Source organism: Truncatella angustata, assembly GCF_020726525.1.
Source record: "Truncatella angustata strain MPI-SDFR-AT-0073 chromosome Unknown BKA67scaffold_5, whole genome shotgun sequence".
Classification (NCBI taxonomy): Eukaryota; Fungi; Ascomycota; class Sordariomycetes; order Amphisphaeriales; family Sporocadaceae; genus Truncatella; species Truncatella angustata.
This window is the reverse complement of record NW_025763385.1, coordinates 747,115-763,582: the sequence shown is the minus strand read 5'-3', so window position 1 is coordinate 763,582 and position 16,468 is coordinate 747,115. Positions and strand designations below refer to the sequence as shown.

Sequence of the window (16,468 nt, the reverse complement as noted above, 5' to 3'; positions counted from 1 at the left end):
GCTCCTTCCGGTTTCAAGGGTATGATCAAGAAGATTTTTGCGTAAATGATTTCACAAGTTTGAGCACGATTTATGAAGGTGAAATTGGTGAGCAAAGGCAATGTTAACGAGGATGTATGGGAAATTTTTGTGTACGAGCTTATGTATTACGAAACCATGTTTCCAATAGCTACTAATATGTTTATTACAACGACGCTTCATGGTATGATTGCTGTTTTTCGGTTAATTGTCGGTCTCCCCTTTGCTTCCTGTAACTTGGAATTGTCTGCTTCGCTGTTGCGATTTTCCAAGTCACTAGATCATCGCCGCCGATGTGTAGCCTCCCACAGAAGCGCATGCAGCTCCTGGCTCACCAACGATTCTATTGATCAGGAGCATGAATGGAGCACACCAATTGAAAATTTAACCAGTTGATATGTATCATGGGTTGTATAATAGCATTTAGCATTTTATGTAAATAACTCGTTATGGCTAAGATGAGCTCTCAGCATAATTATGTAGGAGCATCATAGGAGTCCAGCGCCAACGGTCATAAACAGTCGAGCCACAGACGATGAAGAGTCGTCAAGTCCGTACAACTGCAACAAAAATTTCCTACATACAGGAGCATTAGACAATAATACAACACTTGACGCACGAAACCTACTCACCTACCATGTAGCGCCTTCCATGCACGGTATTGGCATCTGTGGCAATATGGATGACTATAGATGGCCACAGTGAACGGAGAGCACTCCGTCCACTAGGCGACGAGCTCTCGGACCACCTAACTTAAGAGTGGTGATCACGTGACTTAGCCAGTGAGCATATGCACACTTTCTGTACACCGATATTCTCTTTTGTGGACTTAGACTTCTATATACTACTTGACAGTACCTATACTATCATTGCACGCTTAGAGCGTTACACTTGCGATCCCACGCTCATGCGAGGACCGTAGTTGTTATCCTATGCTCGAGTAGATTCAGGCTCTTCCTTTCAGTGCATCAGACCTATCCTTCACCAAAACAGTGTTCTATACCAACTGTAGAAACTGTCATAGCATCTCTACCCGACGGCGCCACTGGACCCTGGAAAGTTGGTCGCCAAAAATCTAAAATCCGACCTTTTCCAAGCAAATCAGCCGTGTCAGCGGACAACTGCCCCGCTGCCACATCCAGCCACGACACATCGTGTTGCAGATTACTCCCGAAACTCATGAATATGGCAAACTTTAATTGAGCCCCAAACATGTACTACTCAACTGAAATTTGTGAGAATTACAATTTACACGTCATGATAAGTGCTCGTAGCGACTTAGTTGACGAAAGAGGTATACGTTGCGATATTACTAGATTTTGACTGGCCGACGAGTTGCTTTTTGCGCATATTTGCATGCAGTACCAGCCCTACGGACTCACTATTTCCATTATCAGGATACTTCCGTGGGATGTACTCAGCATTTGTTTCGCACTACTGTAAGATAGGCCATTCAGCTGCGACGGGGCCACATATGTGCATGCATCTTTTATTACATATGCAGAACAGAGAACTGCCATGGTTGCCATTGTGGAAATGGTGGATTCTGAAAGGTACAAAAGAAAGTCGTGCAAACGAGGGGTGCTTGCCGAGGCATCACAACACGAAGTGTAGTGAATGAATGCTGCGGGCATGAACTCAAACGTATGCCACTTTGACAGAACCCAAAATAAATTTTAATAAAAAACCCCCCATTCTTACCTCCCGTTAGTCAGGGCCAGAATCTACGATTGTCCGGCATGGTTCAGTAAGTTTCTGCTTATACATACGTATATAGATTACAGGGCAAACCCCCCGCCAAGATCCCCGTGACTAACTAAACCTAAGGTGCTCTATTGGGCTTAGACTAGTCTAGGCCAGCGAATTACGTGGAATCCATTCAGTGCCCCAGTGCACTACCGTCACCATTACCGTTTACCCCACAAAGTCTGATGCTTGATGCTTCCTCACTTAACATTGAAAGCTTTGTCGCCCACTCTGTCAAGGAGCTGGTTGGAGGCAATCTTACTGCAATCTCAATCGCAAACTTCTCGATCGTATACCGCATCAGATGAGCAACAGTGGAGGCCGGGCCATCCCGCAAACCCTGTGGGATCTGCAGATCCCACTCTTCATCACTCACACCTCACTTCCAAACACGCCCTTCGTCACCTCCGTTCCACGCTTCGGCTATCTAGCCTTTCTGTTACCGCGGCTGGCAGCTTATTTCGGTCTGCCATGTTCTAGTTTTCATCATGAGGACGTCCTCCTTCGTAACCTTGCTGTTGGTATCCTCATCGACCTATACCAGCCCACTTTGCCCTGGCGCCTGACCGTAAGCGACGGCATGAGCTGGGATATTGGAGACACTTTCCTCAACAGTGCTAAAGAGGTATGTCCGTGTCTCAAGCTCACACGCTCCTACTGTTCATGTGTAAATGCTTGTGGTCAAGCACCACCCCCATGCATGTCTACCGGGCAACTAGGCACTTGTTATCAAAGATCAAGATCTTATTTGGGAATGCCCTGTGATCGTGACTGATTCTGAAATAATGTTGCATAGGCAGATTTCGTACGCAACGGCAATGCGCAGCAGATCATGTCGCTTTCTAAAGAGAACACCACGACACTCTGGAACGCTGTTCGAGATAGTACGTAATGTGGCGGTCACACGATCTAACCACAGGTGGTCATATGTCCCTATCTAACATGGTCTACCTGATTCTAGATGACTATCAGGCGTTCAACAAAGTGAACTCTCGTCTCCTCAACACGTCCCGCGCACTCAAAAACGTGCCTATCCGGATCTACATACCGCAATCGCCCGCAGACACAGCTACTTTTGCCAATGGAGCAACTGCCGGGGCATTCAAGGTTGTGCAATCGCTAGTGCATGCCCGTATGAACGACAGTAAGTTTTCAATTTGATTCATCAACTTTCCTTTCTCCTCTCCCGCAGTCTGTGCTGGTATAAGAGTGTGTCTCGAGCAAGGGCTCAGCGACTAACGCATCATGCCCATTCATTAGGAGCGCCACAAACTCTTGGTGCGGCCCTCAGGAGCCTCTTGCCTAGGCTATTCCCGAGTAGTCGAGATCCCGTCCTGGCAAATGTGCTGCTGCATGGTGCCAATGTACCATTTACGGCACCTTTGGAGGAGCTGATGCGTGAGGCGGCTTATCCTGACGGCTGGATATGTCTTGTCGTGGTGCCACTTGACGTGTAATAAAAAGAATTCGTGCATTGCTGAGTTGTCTCTGGTTTTGTTGCATTGCTAGGCCTGCCTAGTGGAACATGAGAATTTGCCCAGTATGCAAGATGGCCCCGCGGTCCTCTCGCTTGGCTCGGTGCCTCATGCAGGGTGCGCAAGTTCGCGCGCGGATAGCCAGCAGAATGGAAAACAAAAGGAAAAGCAAAGAGGGCTGGAGCAGCTCACGTCCTCGAAATATGCACCTCAAATCATATCGGGCAAGGCACTGTAGAAGAAATAAGCGGCACACTCGCAAGCTCTTACCATTTTAACTCGCAGGGGTCTCGAAGAGGGCCTAGTTAATTCAAGTTAGTGTGCACCGTTGCTGTCTAGCCAGACTATAACCAAAATGATTATAAGTATGCTCAGAAACCATGTGCAAAGACTGTACGTTACACGCGGAGGGTAAGGTACGACAACAGTATAAATTACCGTGTTGTGAAAGAAAAAAAGAAAGGATAAATTTGCTGCTCAACTTTCATATCCCTGAATTGCTGCACCTTGCTATTGGGGAAGACAGATGTTCGAGAAGGAGCGGAGATCCTGATAGGTATTATCTACATACATCGTTTTTTTCATGCGGGCGCTTAAAAAGGGGAACCGCTTTTTTTTCTTTCTTTTTTCTTCACTCTTCCCCTGTTCATTTATATGCAGGTTCGGCCAGGTTAGGTAGCGGAGAGAGTGTGAAAAGAAATGAGTATAAAAAAAAGCAAAGCAAAGCAAGTAAGCATGCGGGGTTTCGCAAGGCCACGCGACCTGAACAAAAAGAAAACAGAAAAATTAAAGTATCTGCAGGAAATACTTTATGCATGTCGTGTGGTAAACTCGTGGTTTGTCAAGGTTTTTGTTTCTCCGTTGGTTTTTATGTTTCTCCTTTTCTTTTCTTTTTCCCTTCTTAAAAATCTTTTTTTTTCCGAGTTCGAGAAGAGATGCGCTGGCAGTCTTGGGATGGTAAGAGAAGAAGAAGAAAACAAATTCTTTGATAGTAAAGCAGGCTATGATTTGCGACGACCTTTGCGCAACATGGCTGATTGGTTTTCTTCTTCCTTTTACCCCCTACACAAGATACGTCGGCAGATGAGGTGTAACCTTGCTGAATGCAGTACGTAGTATATTTACCCCCCGCGGAGTAATGTTGAGTGGGAGGAAGTTGGGTGTCATCTGAGGCGCCTTCTGTGTATTATACGTTTCGAGGCGTAGAAACAGATCCGAACTGTAGCGATGTTGTCTAGGGTGCAATTATGTAATAAGCAACGCTGCCGACTACCGACCCCGTGTCTCTGATAGATCGACCGATGACCCTTTTTTTTTGGGCCCAGACTGACTGATGTCACAATCGTAGATGCAGGTTACAGCCTAGGCAGGAATCAAAGGGGACACCCGGGTGCCTGCCATGAGCTATTGGGCTGTCGTGAGTCATGCAACAAAATAATTTCAAAGTTTTCAGAAAGTTTGGGACAAGACATACAAGGGTACAAAGGCTGAGAAAGCGTACTGAAATGGGGAAACCCGGATACGGGGGACGGAAGATCGTGGAACATGCAAGATCTTGATAGGTGGACGGGAAGATCTAAGGATCTGGGTATGCTGTTGCTAAAATCGTACATCAGCCGCAATACCCTCCCGGCCTGTTGACCTTTTTCATCGAACCGCATGGCCTGTGGGCCGCAAGCGAAAACAAAGTTCTAAAATCAAAGAAAAAAAACAATTTATTGCTGTCGCAGAAAGACGTTTTCACACCACGCTGAGAAATTATGGACTGGTCAGATATGATCAGCTGTAGGTGTTCAACCCACAGCATGGTATATTTTGCATCTTCCTCGGATGGTATGCAACGCATTTGTTACTGGCCATGATGCCAGTAGCGTGCAAGCAAAAGCTAGCCTGCTCCGTCAATACCTTCCTTGTTACTTGAAAGGTTCTCAGAATGTATTCCACTTAACCCACGTTTTGTCCTCTCCTGGCGCTGACTTGGCTTTCCAACTGAATAATCAATATATGCATAATACAAAAACTGCTGAAACATGGGCCGATTGTTGTATGTACTAGAACAAAAGAATTCGTCCTCCACGCATGTAACAAAAAAATGGTATCTCCTCCTCTCCCTCCCAAGGAAAATGATGCAAAGATCCAACCCTGCCGGATACGATGATGCTCCCGTGGTAAATGTCGAAGATGAACACACAATGAGAGTACCGCCGGGGCTTGCGCCGTTATTGATTATAGACCAGTTGTGGAAATCAGACCTCCAACCGAATGCTGTAGGACCCACAATCAGGTTTAGGATGTGGTCCGTTTTATAATATAGTTGCGTGCTTTGTTAATACTTATAAGATACCCGCCTTTTAAAAATGAAAAAGGCATATCGTCTCCTATCTAACCCTCCGGGCTCCAGTGAACCTGGTTGTCTCTCTGAGAGGGGAGTGCCCGGTGAGAGAGTTTAAGAGAGCCCGTGTGCTGGTGGTGGCATGTTGGGGGTTCCTGGATAGAACCTATCGTTGGGAGTTTGACCCGCCATATGCCCCGAGCTCGTTACGCTGGAAAAGCTCGAGTTGACTCCAGCGTCCTGATCATGCAATGGAAAACCGAGTTTCCGGTTAAGTCCAATGAGCAGATTCAAATCTTGCTTAAGGGGACTATTTTGATGTGCGATCAGCCTGAAGAAATCAATGGTCCGACTAAAGAGCTCTTGAAGCAATGGTCCATTGATGAACTGCCGTAAAACATCGTGGGTATAGCAGGCAGATAGGACAAGCAGATTGCCCCATTGACTAAACACAGTTAGCTTCCATCTCATTGGTACACTGTAGATACTACTTACGCATGGGCAGTCGTGAAGACGTTTGTGACCAGGATGCGGTCATCCCTTTTCAGACCATGAAAGGCCCGTGTGCTTTCCACCAAGGCAGATATACCCAAGCGCGCATAGTTGAGAGCCCGGGGATCTGTGCCAGCGGGAATGCGAATGTGCTCCAGATGGATGTTATTCGCAGCCCAGTCATTCCGATGGGGTGGTGGGCCCCTGAAAGTATATTCTGGCATGCGTTGATTATGCAGAATCATGTCAATGAACTTTCTGTACAGAATGTTCTGCGAACCCCAGTATTTTGCACGCAATCGAGCCGCCAGAAAACTATCCGCAGGAGGATCGCTGTCTGCAAACTGAAATTCTGCAGGAACCCATGTGCTTTTGGCTAACATCTGCTCAAGATCACGCGTCTTCTCCTCTATTGTTGCTTTCGGATCAGGCGATGCGAGGCTGTAGAGTTTGTGGTGTACTTGGTTGAGCTGTTTCCGTACCCACAATTGAGCTTGGTAGCTGGACAGAATATATAAATCGTACCCAGCGTTCGCATGGCTTCCGAGATTCGGATAGGGCATGGACTCTTCGAAGGTCAAGATGCCTGAATGCGGCAAGGGCAACTCTGCCAAGAGATCACTTATTTGTTAGCGGTCGAAAGCCCATCTTGCAAAGCTTGACATACCTTTCCAGCTGCAAGCAAGTCCAAAATGCAAAAGCAAGCTGGTTGTCCCGTGCGCTTTGCGGCACGTCCCCTTCGGCTTTTAGTGCACTCAATCGCGAAAGAGCCCTAAACGGTGTTAAATACAGCCAATCAATTTATCACAGGTCAACTTACGGTCGTAGGACCACTTGAAGTGTCCTGCCTGCTGTCGCAATATATGAATAGCTTTCAAGCACACGGCCGAGCTGCCCATGATACAGTCCCAGAAACAATGCAGTATAAACGTGCTTCAAGGTAAAGCCGCCGATGTGGCTACCGAAGATGTCTGCAGCTAGACCGAAGTACTCCAGACCCGGTACAACATCGGCATTCCGCTTCACATTCTGGCCTTTGATAGTGGTAGAACTGGAGCCCTGGAGTGAAGGTCGTCGACTAGATTGCGAGCGGTCCGGGCCCTCTTTTGGTGATGGGAGCCCTGAAGCTGAAGTATGAGCTGGAGTGATACCAGGCGGGGAGCCTTGCGAAGGAGAAGACATAAGTGTACCATTGCGTACTTGAGGCGAGTAGTGAGCCGTTGGCTCGTACTCCTGTACAAGTTCCGGGATTTTGTCTTTATGAAGGCAGATCTTGCCCAAAGCCAGAACCGAAAGCACGAAAGCGCTATGAATACTACGGTCTGCCAGTCCAGACTTGTAAAGCGGAGTTGCAGCATTTGGTTCGTCCAGGGCAGGCGAGCGTTTTCTCTTGGAGCCAGTCTCAGGTCCCAATCCTGCTATACCCGAAGCGGCACTCTGCACGAATTTGGCAGCCTTGTTCATGGGTTTAGAAGTGGCTTGAGGAAGTGTGTCGAGGAACACGTTGGCCATAGCGTCAAGTTGGCCAGGGATGAGAATGGGATGCATATTCAACACGTTATCCTTGAAACTCTTGACGTATTGTTTGACAGTCGTACGGTCGAAGTCGGGATTTCCGTCTGCAAGAAGCAGGCCACCCTTGTATACATCAATACCCGATGCTGGTGGGACTCCTACTGCTCCCCACACGTCACGGTCCCATACGTCGGGGTTAGAGGCGGGCGAGGCCGCATCAACGCCTCGTCCATCTGGAGAGTCCTCGGTCACGTCTGTTATGAGCTGGTTTCCCTTGCGTTCATACCTGGTGCCAAGCGAGTATCCTTCCCCTTTACCCCAGACTCGTAACACACCACGTTGTTGTTCCTGGCTGATTGGAAACTCATCGATGTGGTGGATTCTCTGCTCTTGCAAGAGGTCTGAAACGAGATGTTCTATCGAGGGCCACTTGAGGAGCAATGCTGCTAATGTGGTGTGATTGGCCGGCAATGATGGCTGCCCGGGATTGATCGGTGGTCCTGGATTATCCTCGATCTCGTCGTTATCCATTTCGCGGACTGTGTCGTAGGCCAGCCTTACTCCATTCTTCTCGGGATCATCGTTACTTCGGGGCGATGAAGGATGCTCGTCGATCGGTTCTCTCGGTGCTGCGTTATCCAAGGAGTGATGTTCCACCAGCCCATTCTCAACTGATTCAATCTTCAAACCCGCAGATTGGTCTGACAGCCTCATGGTCTCCTCAAGCCTTGTCATACGCTGACTCAAGGTCAGGAATTCATCTGCCATTTTGTCCCTCAACGAGGTCATTAGGTCGAGAAGATCAGTGCTGACTTTATCTGGTCTATGGCTGTTTAGCTTCCTCTCAGTTAGGGTAGGTGCTCATTCAAACTCACTGTTTAGTGGGCAGGTCTCTGTATACGCACTGAGTCTGCTTGTCCTTGCAGTTTTTGCATGGCCGCTGCTCATCACATTTTGCTTTGAGTTGTCTGCACATATCACACGCCTGTTTTAACGGAACGTCAGTAGATCCCCGACTACGGAGCCAAGACACTGACCTGTGATGCTCGTTGCGCTTTCCGCTTGGCGCTGGCAACCGGTAACGTAGAGTACATCTCTGACACCGTCGGAGGGGGGCCGTACCCAGGCGGAGGTGGCTCATACTGGTGGTGCTGAGCCAGAGGTGTAGGCGGTGGGTGGTATGGTGGCTGCGGAGGCTGGTAGACCTGAGGTGAGGGGGGAATCGAGCCTCCATTCTCGAAGTTTTGTGGTCTTCGATGATCATCCATGTGTGGTCTCGGATAGGGAGGGGGTCCTTGTGTGTGCGGCGGTGGCAAGCCGCCGGGCGCCGCCCCGGTCGAGTTCGGTCGGCGCATATGGGGCAGCGAGCTCTCGTCGGCTGCCTCACTTTTCACGATCGATTCTCTACGGTAGGGAGGAAAGTTGTTGTGCGCCGGTGATGGCGGAGGTCGATGGTCCTGCATGGGCGGCGGTAGATGTGGATATGAGTCTTGCTCATGATGGCGGCGGTCATCAGGCTGGTGATGGCTCGGATGAGGTGGACGGTCCTGGTGCTGGCGACTATACAGATTATGAGACTGATACGGCGACAGCGACGGTTGATGATGCTGAGAAGGTTGAGGTGGGGGTAGTACAGGTCCTTGATGTGATGGAGTCCATGTCGGCGGAGAGTGATCGTTGAGACGAGGGCGTTTGGCTTCTGACTGCCCAGGTTCCATAGTTGGTAGATATATGTGAACGGTCATAGGCGGGCAAGTCGAGCAGTGTCGGTAATCGGAAAGGAGGCCATGGACAGTGTTAGAGACACCACAGAGCCTAGGAGGGCAGGAGCCGGTTTGGGACTGGCAAGGTACCTCGGGGCGGAAGCAGATCGGGTGGTGGAGGAGGGTAGTATACTGGAGTAGAGCTGCGAGCACTGGTGGTTCTGATTGGCGCTTGACGACGCACAACGACCAGCAGTCGGTATCTGCTCAGCTGTTTGGGCGCAGTACACGGCAGAGGACGCAAGGAAGAGAGGAGCTTTGTCACTCTTCTGGTCACTGCTATGGTGTGAGGCGCAAAGACGACGTGCCACTGCCAGGTTCCTGGGTGCAAGAAAGAAGCTCCAAGCGGCGCGAGGTGCGATGCAAGGCCCAAGGCAAGAGGATCTGCGGTTGGGCAGAGACAATCCGAGTTGGCCGGGGGTGTACGGAGAAAAGCGAAAGCCAAAGGTTGAGTAAAGTTACGGGAGCGGTCGAAGCTCGAGACAACGACAGTGTACACTCTGACTAGTCGACCAACTACTTGGTATGACAGGTAAGGTACGGTACGGAGGCAGGTAACTTAGATGTTTGGTGTAAAAGCGTTTATGGCCTGGCAAAGAAAGCCGATCGAGGTACAGGTAACTGGGCCCTGCCGAGCACCGCAGCTCGCCTGGATCAAGCTAACAGAACAGGGATGGACTGGGCCTCGACATGGGTCGCATCGACAAGCTCGAGCAAGCCAACTCCGACAGGATGGGGCTGCTTGTAGATTGCCAGAGATTGCTTCCCGGCAGCTTGGTGCACACGGCACACCCTATTATGCTTCACTAACACCACCACACAGGTATGAGCCTTTACGTGCCGCTGTGTGCCACAACACCAGAACTGAAACAGTGATGGATGAAGTTGACTGACGCTGGAGCGATAGAAACAACGGGCACTACCGTCAGTCAGGTCTCTGGCGGTGTGAGTTTGAGTACGTGTGCGTGTGTGTGTGTGTGTGTGTGTGTGTGTGTGTGTGTATGTGTGTGTGCGTGTCAAATGTCTGCGGGCGCGCGTGTGGGTGGGATTCTGAAGCGCACGCACCGGCGACGCTCACGATGAGAGGAGGTCAACTGCGTTCAATCAAATGGTGGCCCGAAGAGAGCATGCTTTGTGGAGAGGCTTTCGCGTGCGCGGGCCGCTTACTGGTGCGAAAGGTTCTTTCTTATCGCGCGTTTGGCTGTGACTGGGGCAATCATGGGGTCTTTAAGTTGCAGTAACTTACTATGTAGTCTTTTTGTGATCTATTAGCAAAACATGACTACTCCATATCCGGGAGTACTTCGCAGACTTTTGACTTCTCGAATGCGGTAGTCCGAGTCTAGTACAGCGATGGATTCCAGAATAAGTGGATGCGTCTGCAAAACAAGTTGAAGATCAAAAAGCCTCTGATAAATTCGTTGATTCAGGGGTCAGCCACTAGCGGTGTGTCCGTCAGCCATCCAGGACGAGCCATCAAGCCCGCAGAGGTTCGAGGTTCTCCTTTTGAGAGGTAAAGACCGTCACTAGGTGCACCTGGAGTATCTCAAAAGCAATACAGGGCGAGGCGGGAGTGAGCGACAATGTTGAATGGAGGTGTGCGACTCATGATCACTGCAAGTGGTTTAGAGGCTACATACGTACAGCAAGGACAAGCAAGGACCAGAACTTACGGAGCTTGAAAGCTACCCAAAGCTGCACTAGCCTGGTCACCTTGGAGGGACCAGCTGGGTAGCAGGTATTAGGTACACATAGCTCTGCAGAGTACCCTCAATCAGCGTAGATGAGTGGGGTAAAACCTTGACCGACAAGTTACACCCATAACGGTTGACAGCCGCTGGTAAGACCTTCCGTTGGAGCTTGGAGCTGCCCACGCGACTGAGGCGAGAGTCTCAATTGCAGTCGCAGCCCCAGCCATGTCAAACATGTGCAAGGGGCGCCCGCCAGTACAAACTCTACATGTATCGCAGTCTGTACATCTCAGACCCTGAAGCTTATCTAACCTTATACGGTACAGCACTCCAGTAAAATGAAATAAAAACCAAACATGCTTCTTGCCATCACGAAATCTCTCACAGCTGGCACTAAACAGGACTTGAGTCAGGATCCGACAGGGGACTTCACAAGTAGCTTGTCCAACCCAATGCGTGCTTAGTTGAGCTCTAGGAAGAAATAGATGTTTGACTTGGTAGCCGCAATATCCGCGCCCAGAAGGAACCTGAAAGTTTCTCGAAGCCAAAGTCTGTTGTCAACTATCCTCCAAAAAGAGTGTAACCCTTGTTCATTTCGACAGTAATACAGGGTACAGTCTTACCAGGTATTCTTGACATGACTACTCACAGGTCATGTTCGCCCTGTCTTGTCATATTCGATAAGAGTCAAGATCCGAAATCGTGCTTGTGTCAGGTGCCTTGAAATACAACCTCTTCCACCTCCACTGACCAGCCTCTTCGATACGCCTCCCACTGGCAGCTAACCCCACAAGTAGCTTCGCATTGACTGGAACAAGGTCATTCCGGTCAGGCTTTGGCTACAGGAAATAACTCATCGTTGCGACAACCACTCCTTGGAATGGTCAGAGCTGGGTACTATGTATAGCATTCATCTAGCGCTGTCGAAAATGATCAGTTCAGTTACGGAATTCCTTGTATTTTGTATATTTGCTGGGTGTGGCTCTACACTACAGTACGTGCTGAGCGTTCATCTTCCTCTAGCTTCAAAATCGAGCGATAGTTTCATACTATCCAAGGTTTGCTCCGGTGATTTTCAAGAGGCAGAGCTGAGATGACGGTCTTGTAAGCTCTGGTGATAGCTAATGCGGTAAGGATGAAGAAAAAGAGGTCGGCTACGAGCGTTCCTGTCGAATTTTAGATGGGGAGAAAACGCCCAGTCGTCTAACCACGTGAAGTTTCCACAAAAATTGCCAAGTCTTTTGATCATTTGTAGCGACGATGCGCCCTTGTTGGCAATGGAGGATTGACGTAGACAATTGCATCATTCAGCTCCCTCGAAACAAATTGCGGTCAGGCTTTCCAGTCTTCGATCCAATGCCAACAAAATGTCCACGGTGTTGGCGAAGATCGCCAATGTTCGTTTTCAAGCACCGATAGTGTTGTTTAGTATGTGCTAATGACGCACACAAAGGAAAGAGGAAAACGTCGGCATAGCGGACACTGCAGCGTTGGCTGAGCATGGTTCTCGCTGACTTGCATATCGTTCCGTCTCCCAAGGAAAATATCAATGCAGGCAGGCAGGGTTTCGCGCAGATTCGAGGAGAGGCCGTGCGATCTCGTAGAAGGTGGAGAAAATGCTGCATACCATGGGTTAAGAGCCATCATACGGACCGTGATCTATCAAAACCAAAACTGGATCGCGAAACAACAAAGAACCAGATGCATGGGAGGCCAAGATTCAGTGCACATACAAGACCATTCTCTGAAATCGATATTTGAGATCCCAAAATGACGGGCAAATACAGATTCTCGGCTTAGTACTAGCCGAAACAATTCTCCAATTGATCGGCATACTGAAATAGGCATACATTTTGGAGCTTGTCGAAGTATCCGTAAGCAAGAAACTTGCAAACCCCACAAAGTAAATAGACGATTATACACCACACGAGGTACATGACGAGCGTTGACACCTCTAACTATACCTCCACACACACGCACGACGAAGACGGTCGGCTATACCAATCTGGGGGATGAAGGAATTGCAGCTTTGACCGCCGAGATACTTTTGCTTTTACAGCTTTCCTCAAACGACTCATGCATGGCGTGATTCTGACATGGGACACGAGGAATTTTATATTCTTCTCCACTTTCGATATGAGATAGCGCTCAGAGTTAATAACACAAATAAACCCCCCCTTCCCTGTTTGGAGCATTTTGATGGATGCCCATGCTTTTCAATAAAGTCTGCGCAGGGACCATCACCCAGTAGACCCGCTACCAGCTTCTTTCTCGAAACCCTGAATTTCATAGTTCAGGGTAGCCGTAAATATAGTCTAGGCGGTGCAGTTACCTATCCACGTGGAACCGTGGTCAAGCGCCAGTGCTACGCCGTACGGTAGTTACGGAAAGAGATTCAGTACTTGGTCTTCATCTTTAAAAGAGGCTACCGCATTGCTCACTTCGTCGCTGTTTAGTCTTAGTATAGAATTTATTAGACATTTTGAACAGCCGTGTGTAGCAAAATTCAAGTCTGGCACTCTTGTTGTAGACGTGGTCTGCTCTCACTTTGGGCGACCTGTTCTCCGCGCTACGTTCGTACCCTCTCCATACGCAACGCAATTCACGTTGCTAGATAACACTTACAACGTGGCTCCTCCGTACTACCTAAAATGCTACTATCTTGGTGTTAACTGAGAAGGGGGCGCGCCACGAACCCGGGATCTTGGAAATTGCTGGTGTGGTTCCCGACTAGCGAATCTCTTGTTGACGACGAGCCCACAAACTTTCGACGTCGGAGTTATCCCAACTAAGGCATCCTACCGGTACCACGTCCACCAATGTTTACTTGAACATCGCTTATCGTACATGAGGCGCATTGCATTCGTGTTAGAAAATGCTGCCAACCACCGGACTGGACATGGGTCGACGACAACCTTGTGCTAGCAGCGGCGGGCTACAAGTATCAGCCCAATCAGACACATACCAGAGGCCCAGGACTTTGGGACAAGATCATTAAATGTTTCATCCCAATTAAAGTCAGGCGGTGTCTGAAATAGAAACCAGACATTCTTCAACCATCGGGAAATTGCTTGCCGAGAGTGCTTAGATCTACCCAGTTGGAAGTAAAGAGATGAAAACGCTCCACATAAATACATCTTAAAGTCGCATGTGTCAATACCGTCATAACCAATCGCTATCTAGGATATGGCATGCTTGCGCCAATGGACGGTGTTTTGCCGTTGGAACCAGATTTCAAACAATTGCAATCTGATGATGCTTGCCCGGTCCTGATCTTGTCGGAGTTATGTACCGTACTAGGATACCGGTGAGCGCTTAGCGGTTCGCAAACGGATAACGGGTAGCCGCAAAGTCCGCTCGGGCGAGAGTGCGTAAGCGAGCACAAAGAAATTCGATCTGTAGTTTGTTTAACAACTGTCTGCGACCAGATATGCAGGATGATAGTCTCCAAAGCTCATAAAAGCAGCCTCGACCCTTGATGTACGATTCTTTGTCAAGCTTGTTTCTTCTTCAATGGACAAAATGCATCATCAATGATACAGCCGATTCATCAAGAACGACTGGAGCATTGCCGATCCCTCGGCAGAAAACGTTCCGAACAGACAGAAATGTGATATTGGCAAAGCTTCAGCCTCATCATGTGTTGCAATATTATGGAGTAGTGAGCCTGCCATCAGCTTTCCCCCACCCGCTGTGCAAGCCACCTCTCAAACGTTCTTGTCACGGCCCTCCTGGCAATTGTCAAACGCCTAGTAGTTATCCACGCCAATGCATCAAGTCCAATCCACGGTAACAACAGCTCATGTATCTACGTGCTGCTTGGCTGAGATAGAATGCTCCGTTCTGTCGTAGTATGCAAGACTGAACCACCCAACACTACACGTGGACCTAACCTGCCATAAGCGGGCTTTATCCTTAACCAATGGTAGACAACCTCAGGGAGGATCTTCTTGGCGTCCTAAGCATGATCCAACGCTTTACGAACTATCACATTCCTTCATGCTTAACAGTCAGCGCGATATCAAGTAACCATGCAAAGCAAACCCCGCGGGCGGACGAAAAAAAACCGGACACTCGTCGTTCATGATTTCCTTTCGTGCCTCGTAGAATAAAATAACAGAATAAAATAATAGAACAATAACTTTCTGGAAATTCAAAGGTACTATTATATTCAACTGCTAATCGCCATGATATAAGTAGTCAACTTCTGAGTTTGCTATGTGTAGTTTTGTACAAGGCAAAATCAGAACCTTTTTGGGAAGATTAAGCGACCTGCGTCCGGGGTATTTGGTCCGCCCGTGAGCACCGTACATTGTTACGAATCTGATCCAAGCTGCTTGGGTAGTCATTCATTGCCCCGTTAGCCCACCCAGGGCGCCGAGCCTGGTTTCTTTGGTACCCAGGACTGCAGATAGCTTTTTTAGGTGTTTTCAGCATGGTGATGCAGATGATCTGCATTGCAGCAAGAAGGAGCTCGCGATCAATCAGGATTTGTGGCTGGTAGCCATGTAGCCTCGTACCTGCACTGCTGACCGTTATTGCCACTAACCGATTTAAATATGAGCAAAAGGTGGCACATGTTCGCTTCACTCTGGGGATTCAGATCACCATGAGACGCGCTAAATTTGAAGATCTTCACTACAAACGATGACAGTGTCAGGTACTCACATCAAGATGCTCCAAGCTGGTATTCATACAGCTCCCGGATGTGGCCTAGGCCAGAACAAAAGTCCACGTAAAAATATCGCGATGGCAACATGCTTGGACACATTGAAGTACACCTGCAGTCCCATGCGTTGCCTTTGGCGACTCAAATCACCACTGCTAAGTTAGACAGATATTCTCAGCTGAGCACGAAGGGAAGTTCATCTTTACCGCGCGTCTAGCACAGAGCACTTGCCATGTTTGATATAACACTCCGCACGTTGAACAGGATCTACTGAACTTGTTGCACAACCGACATATTCCTAACTAGTTATGTACCCATTGACTATCCAACGGCAGGTTACGAGGCAGGCTGGACCCTTGGAACCATACTCACAGTACTCATGGTTCAAGGTAGTTAGTGCACAGATAATCAGGTGATCAATTGATCTTCCAGGCGGCCATATCGGTCCGAGGTTGTTCTTGACTATTACTTTTTCCCTTTCGTGCATGCAAGCAGAAGTACTAAGTTAATAAGGTCGCAGATTGGGCGGCAGTATTGGATATACATAACTAGACATACGATATTTGCTGTTTGAACCTATCTTGGCAAAACCGAAGAAGCGCTAACCTATGAGTACACTCTAAACGCAAATCCCCTGTACTCATAATGAGCACCAGTCGGCCGTGATAAGTCATCTAACGCTACACCCATAACTATTACTATTTTCTCAGAATGACAATTGAATCCAGGAATTGCTGTAGTTTTACGAAAGAGACGGTTTTAGTTGA

The 16,468-nt window shown here is 48.6% G+C and overlaps 2 protein-coding genes across 2 annotated transcripts; one reads left to right on the top strand and one right to left on the bottom strand.

Moving 5' to 3' along the window:
* Positions 1 to 2,068: 2,068 nt before the first annotated feature.
* On the top strand, positions 2,069 to 3,221 carry BKA67DRAFT_659396 (autophagy protein Apg5-domain-containing protein; the record flags this gene model as incomplete). Its single annotated transcript, XM_046107433.1, has 4 exons — positions 2,069 to 2,389; positions 2,561 to 2,648; positions 2,726 to 2,908; positions 3,025 to 3,221. The coding sequence occupies 4 exons, from the start codon at positions 2,069 to 2,071 to the stop codon at positions 3,219 to 3,221; spliced, it is 789 nt and encodes a 262-aa protein (XP_045956993.1).
* A 2,464-nt stretch (positions 3,222 to 5,685) lies between these two features.
* BKA67DRAFT_592967 (uncharacterized protein) lies at positions 5,686 to 9,296 on the bottom strand (the record flags this gene model as incomplete). The annotated part of the gene is made up of 6 exons (XM_046104887.1): positions 5,686 to 6,016; positions 6,067 to 6,684; positions 6,731 to 6,835; positions 6,884 to 8,401; positions 8,454 to 8,563; positions 8,616 to 9,296. The coding sequence occupies 6 exons, from the start codon at positions 9,294 to 9,296 to the stop codon at positions 5,686 to 5,688; spliced, it is 3,363 nt and encodes a 1,120-aa protein (XP_045956992.1).
* Between the last annotated feature and the right edge of the window lie 7,172 nt (positions 9,297 to 16,468).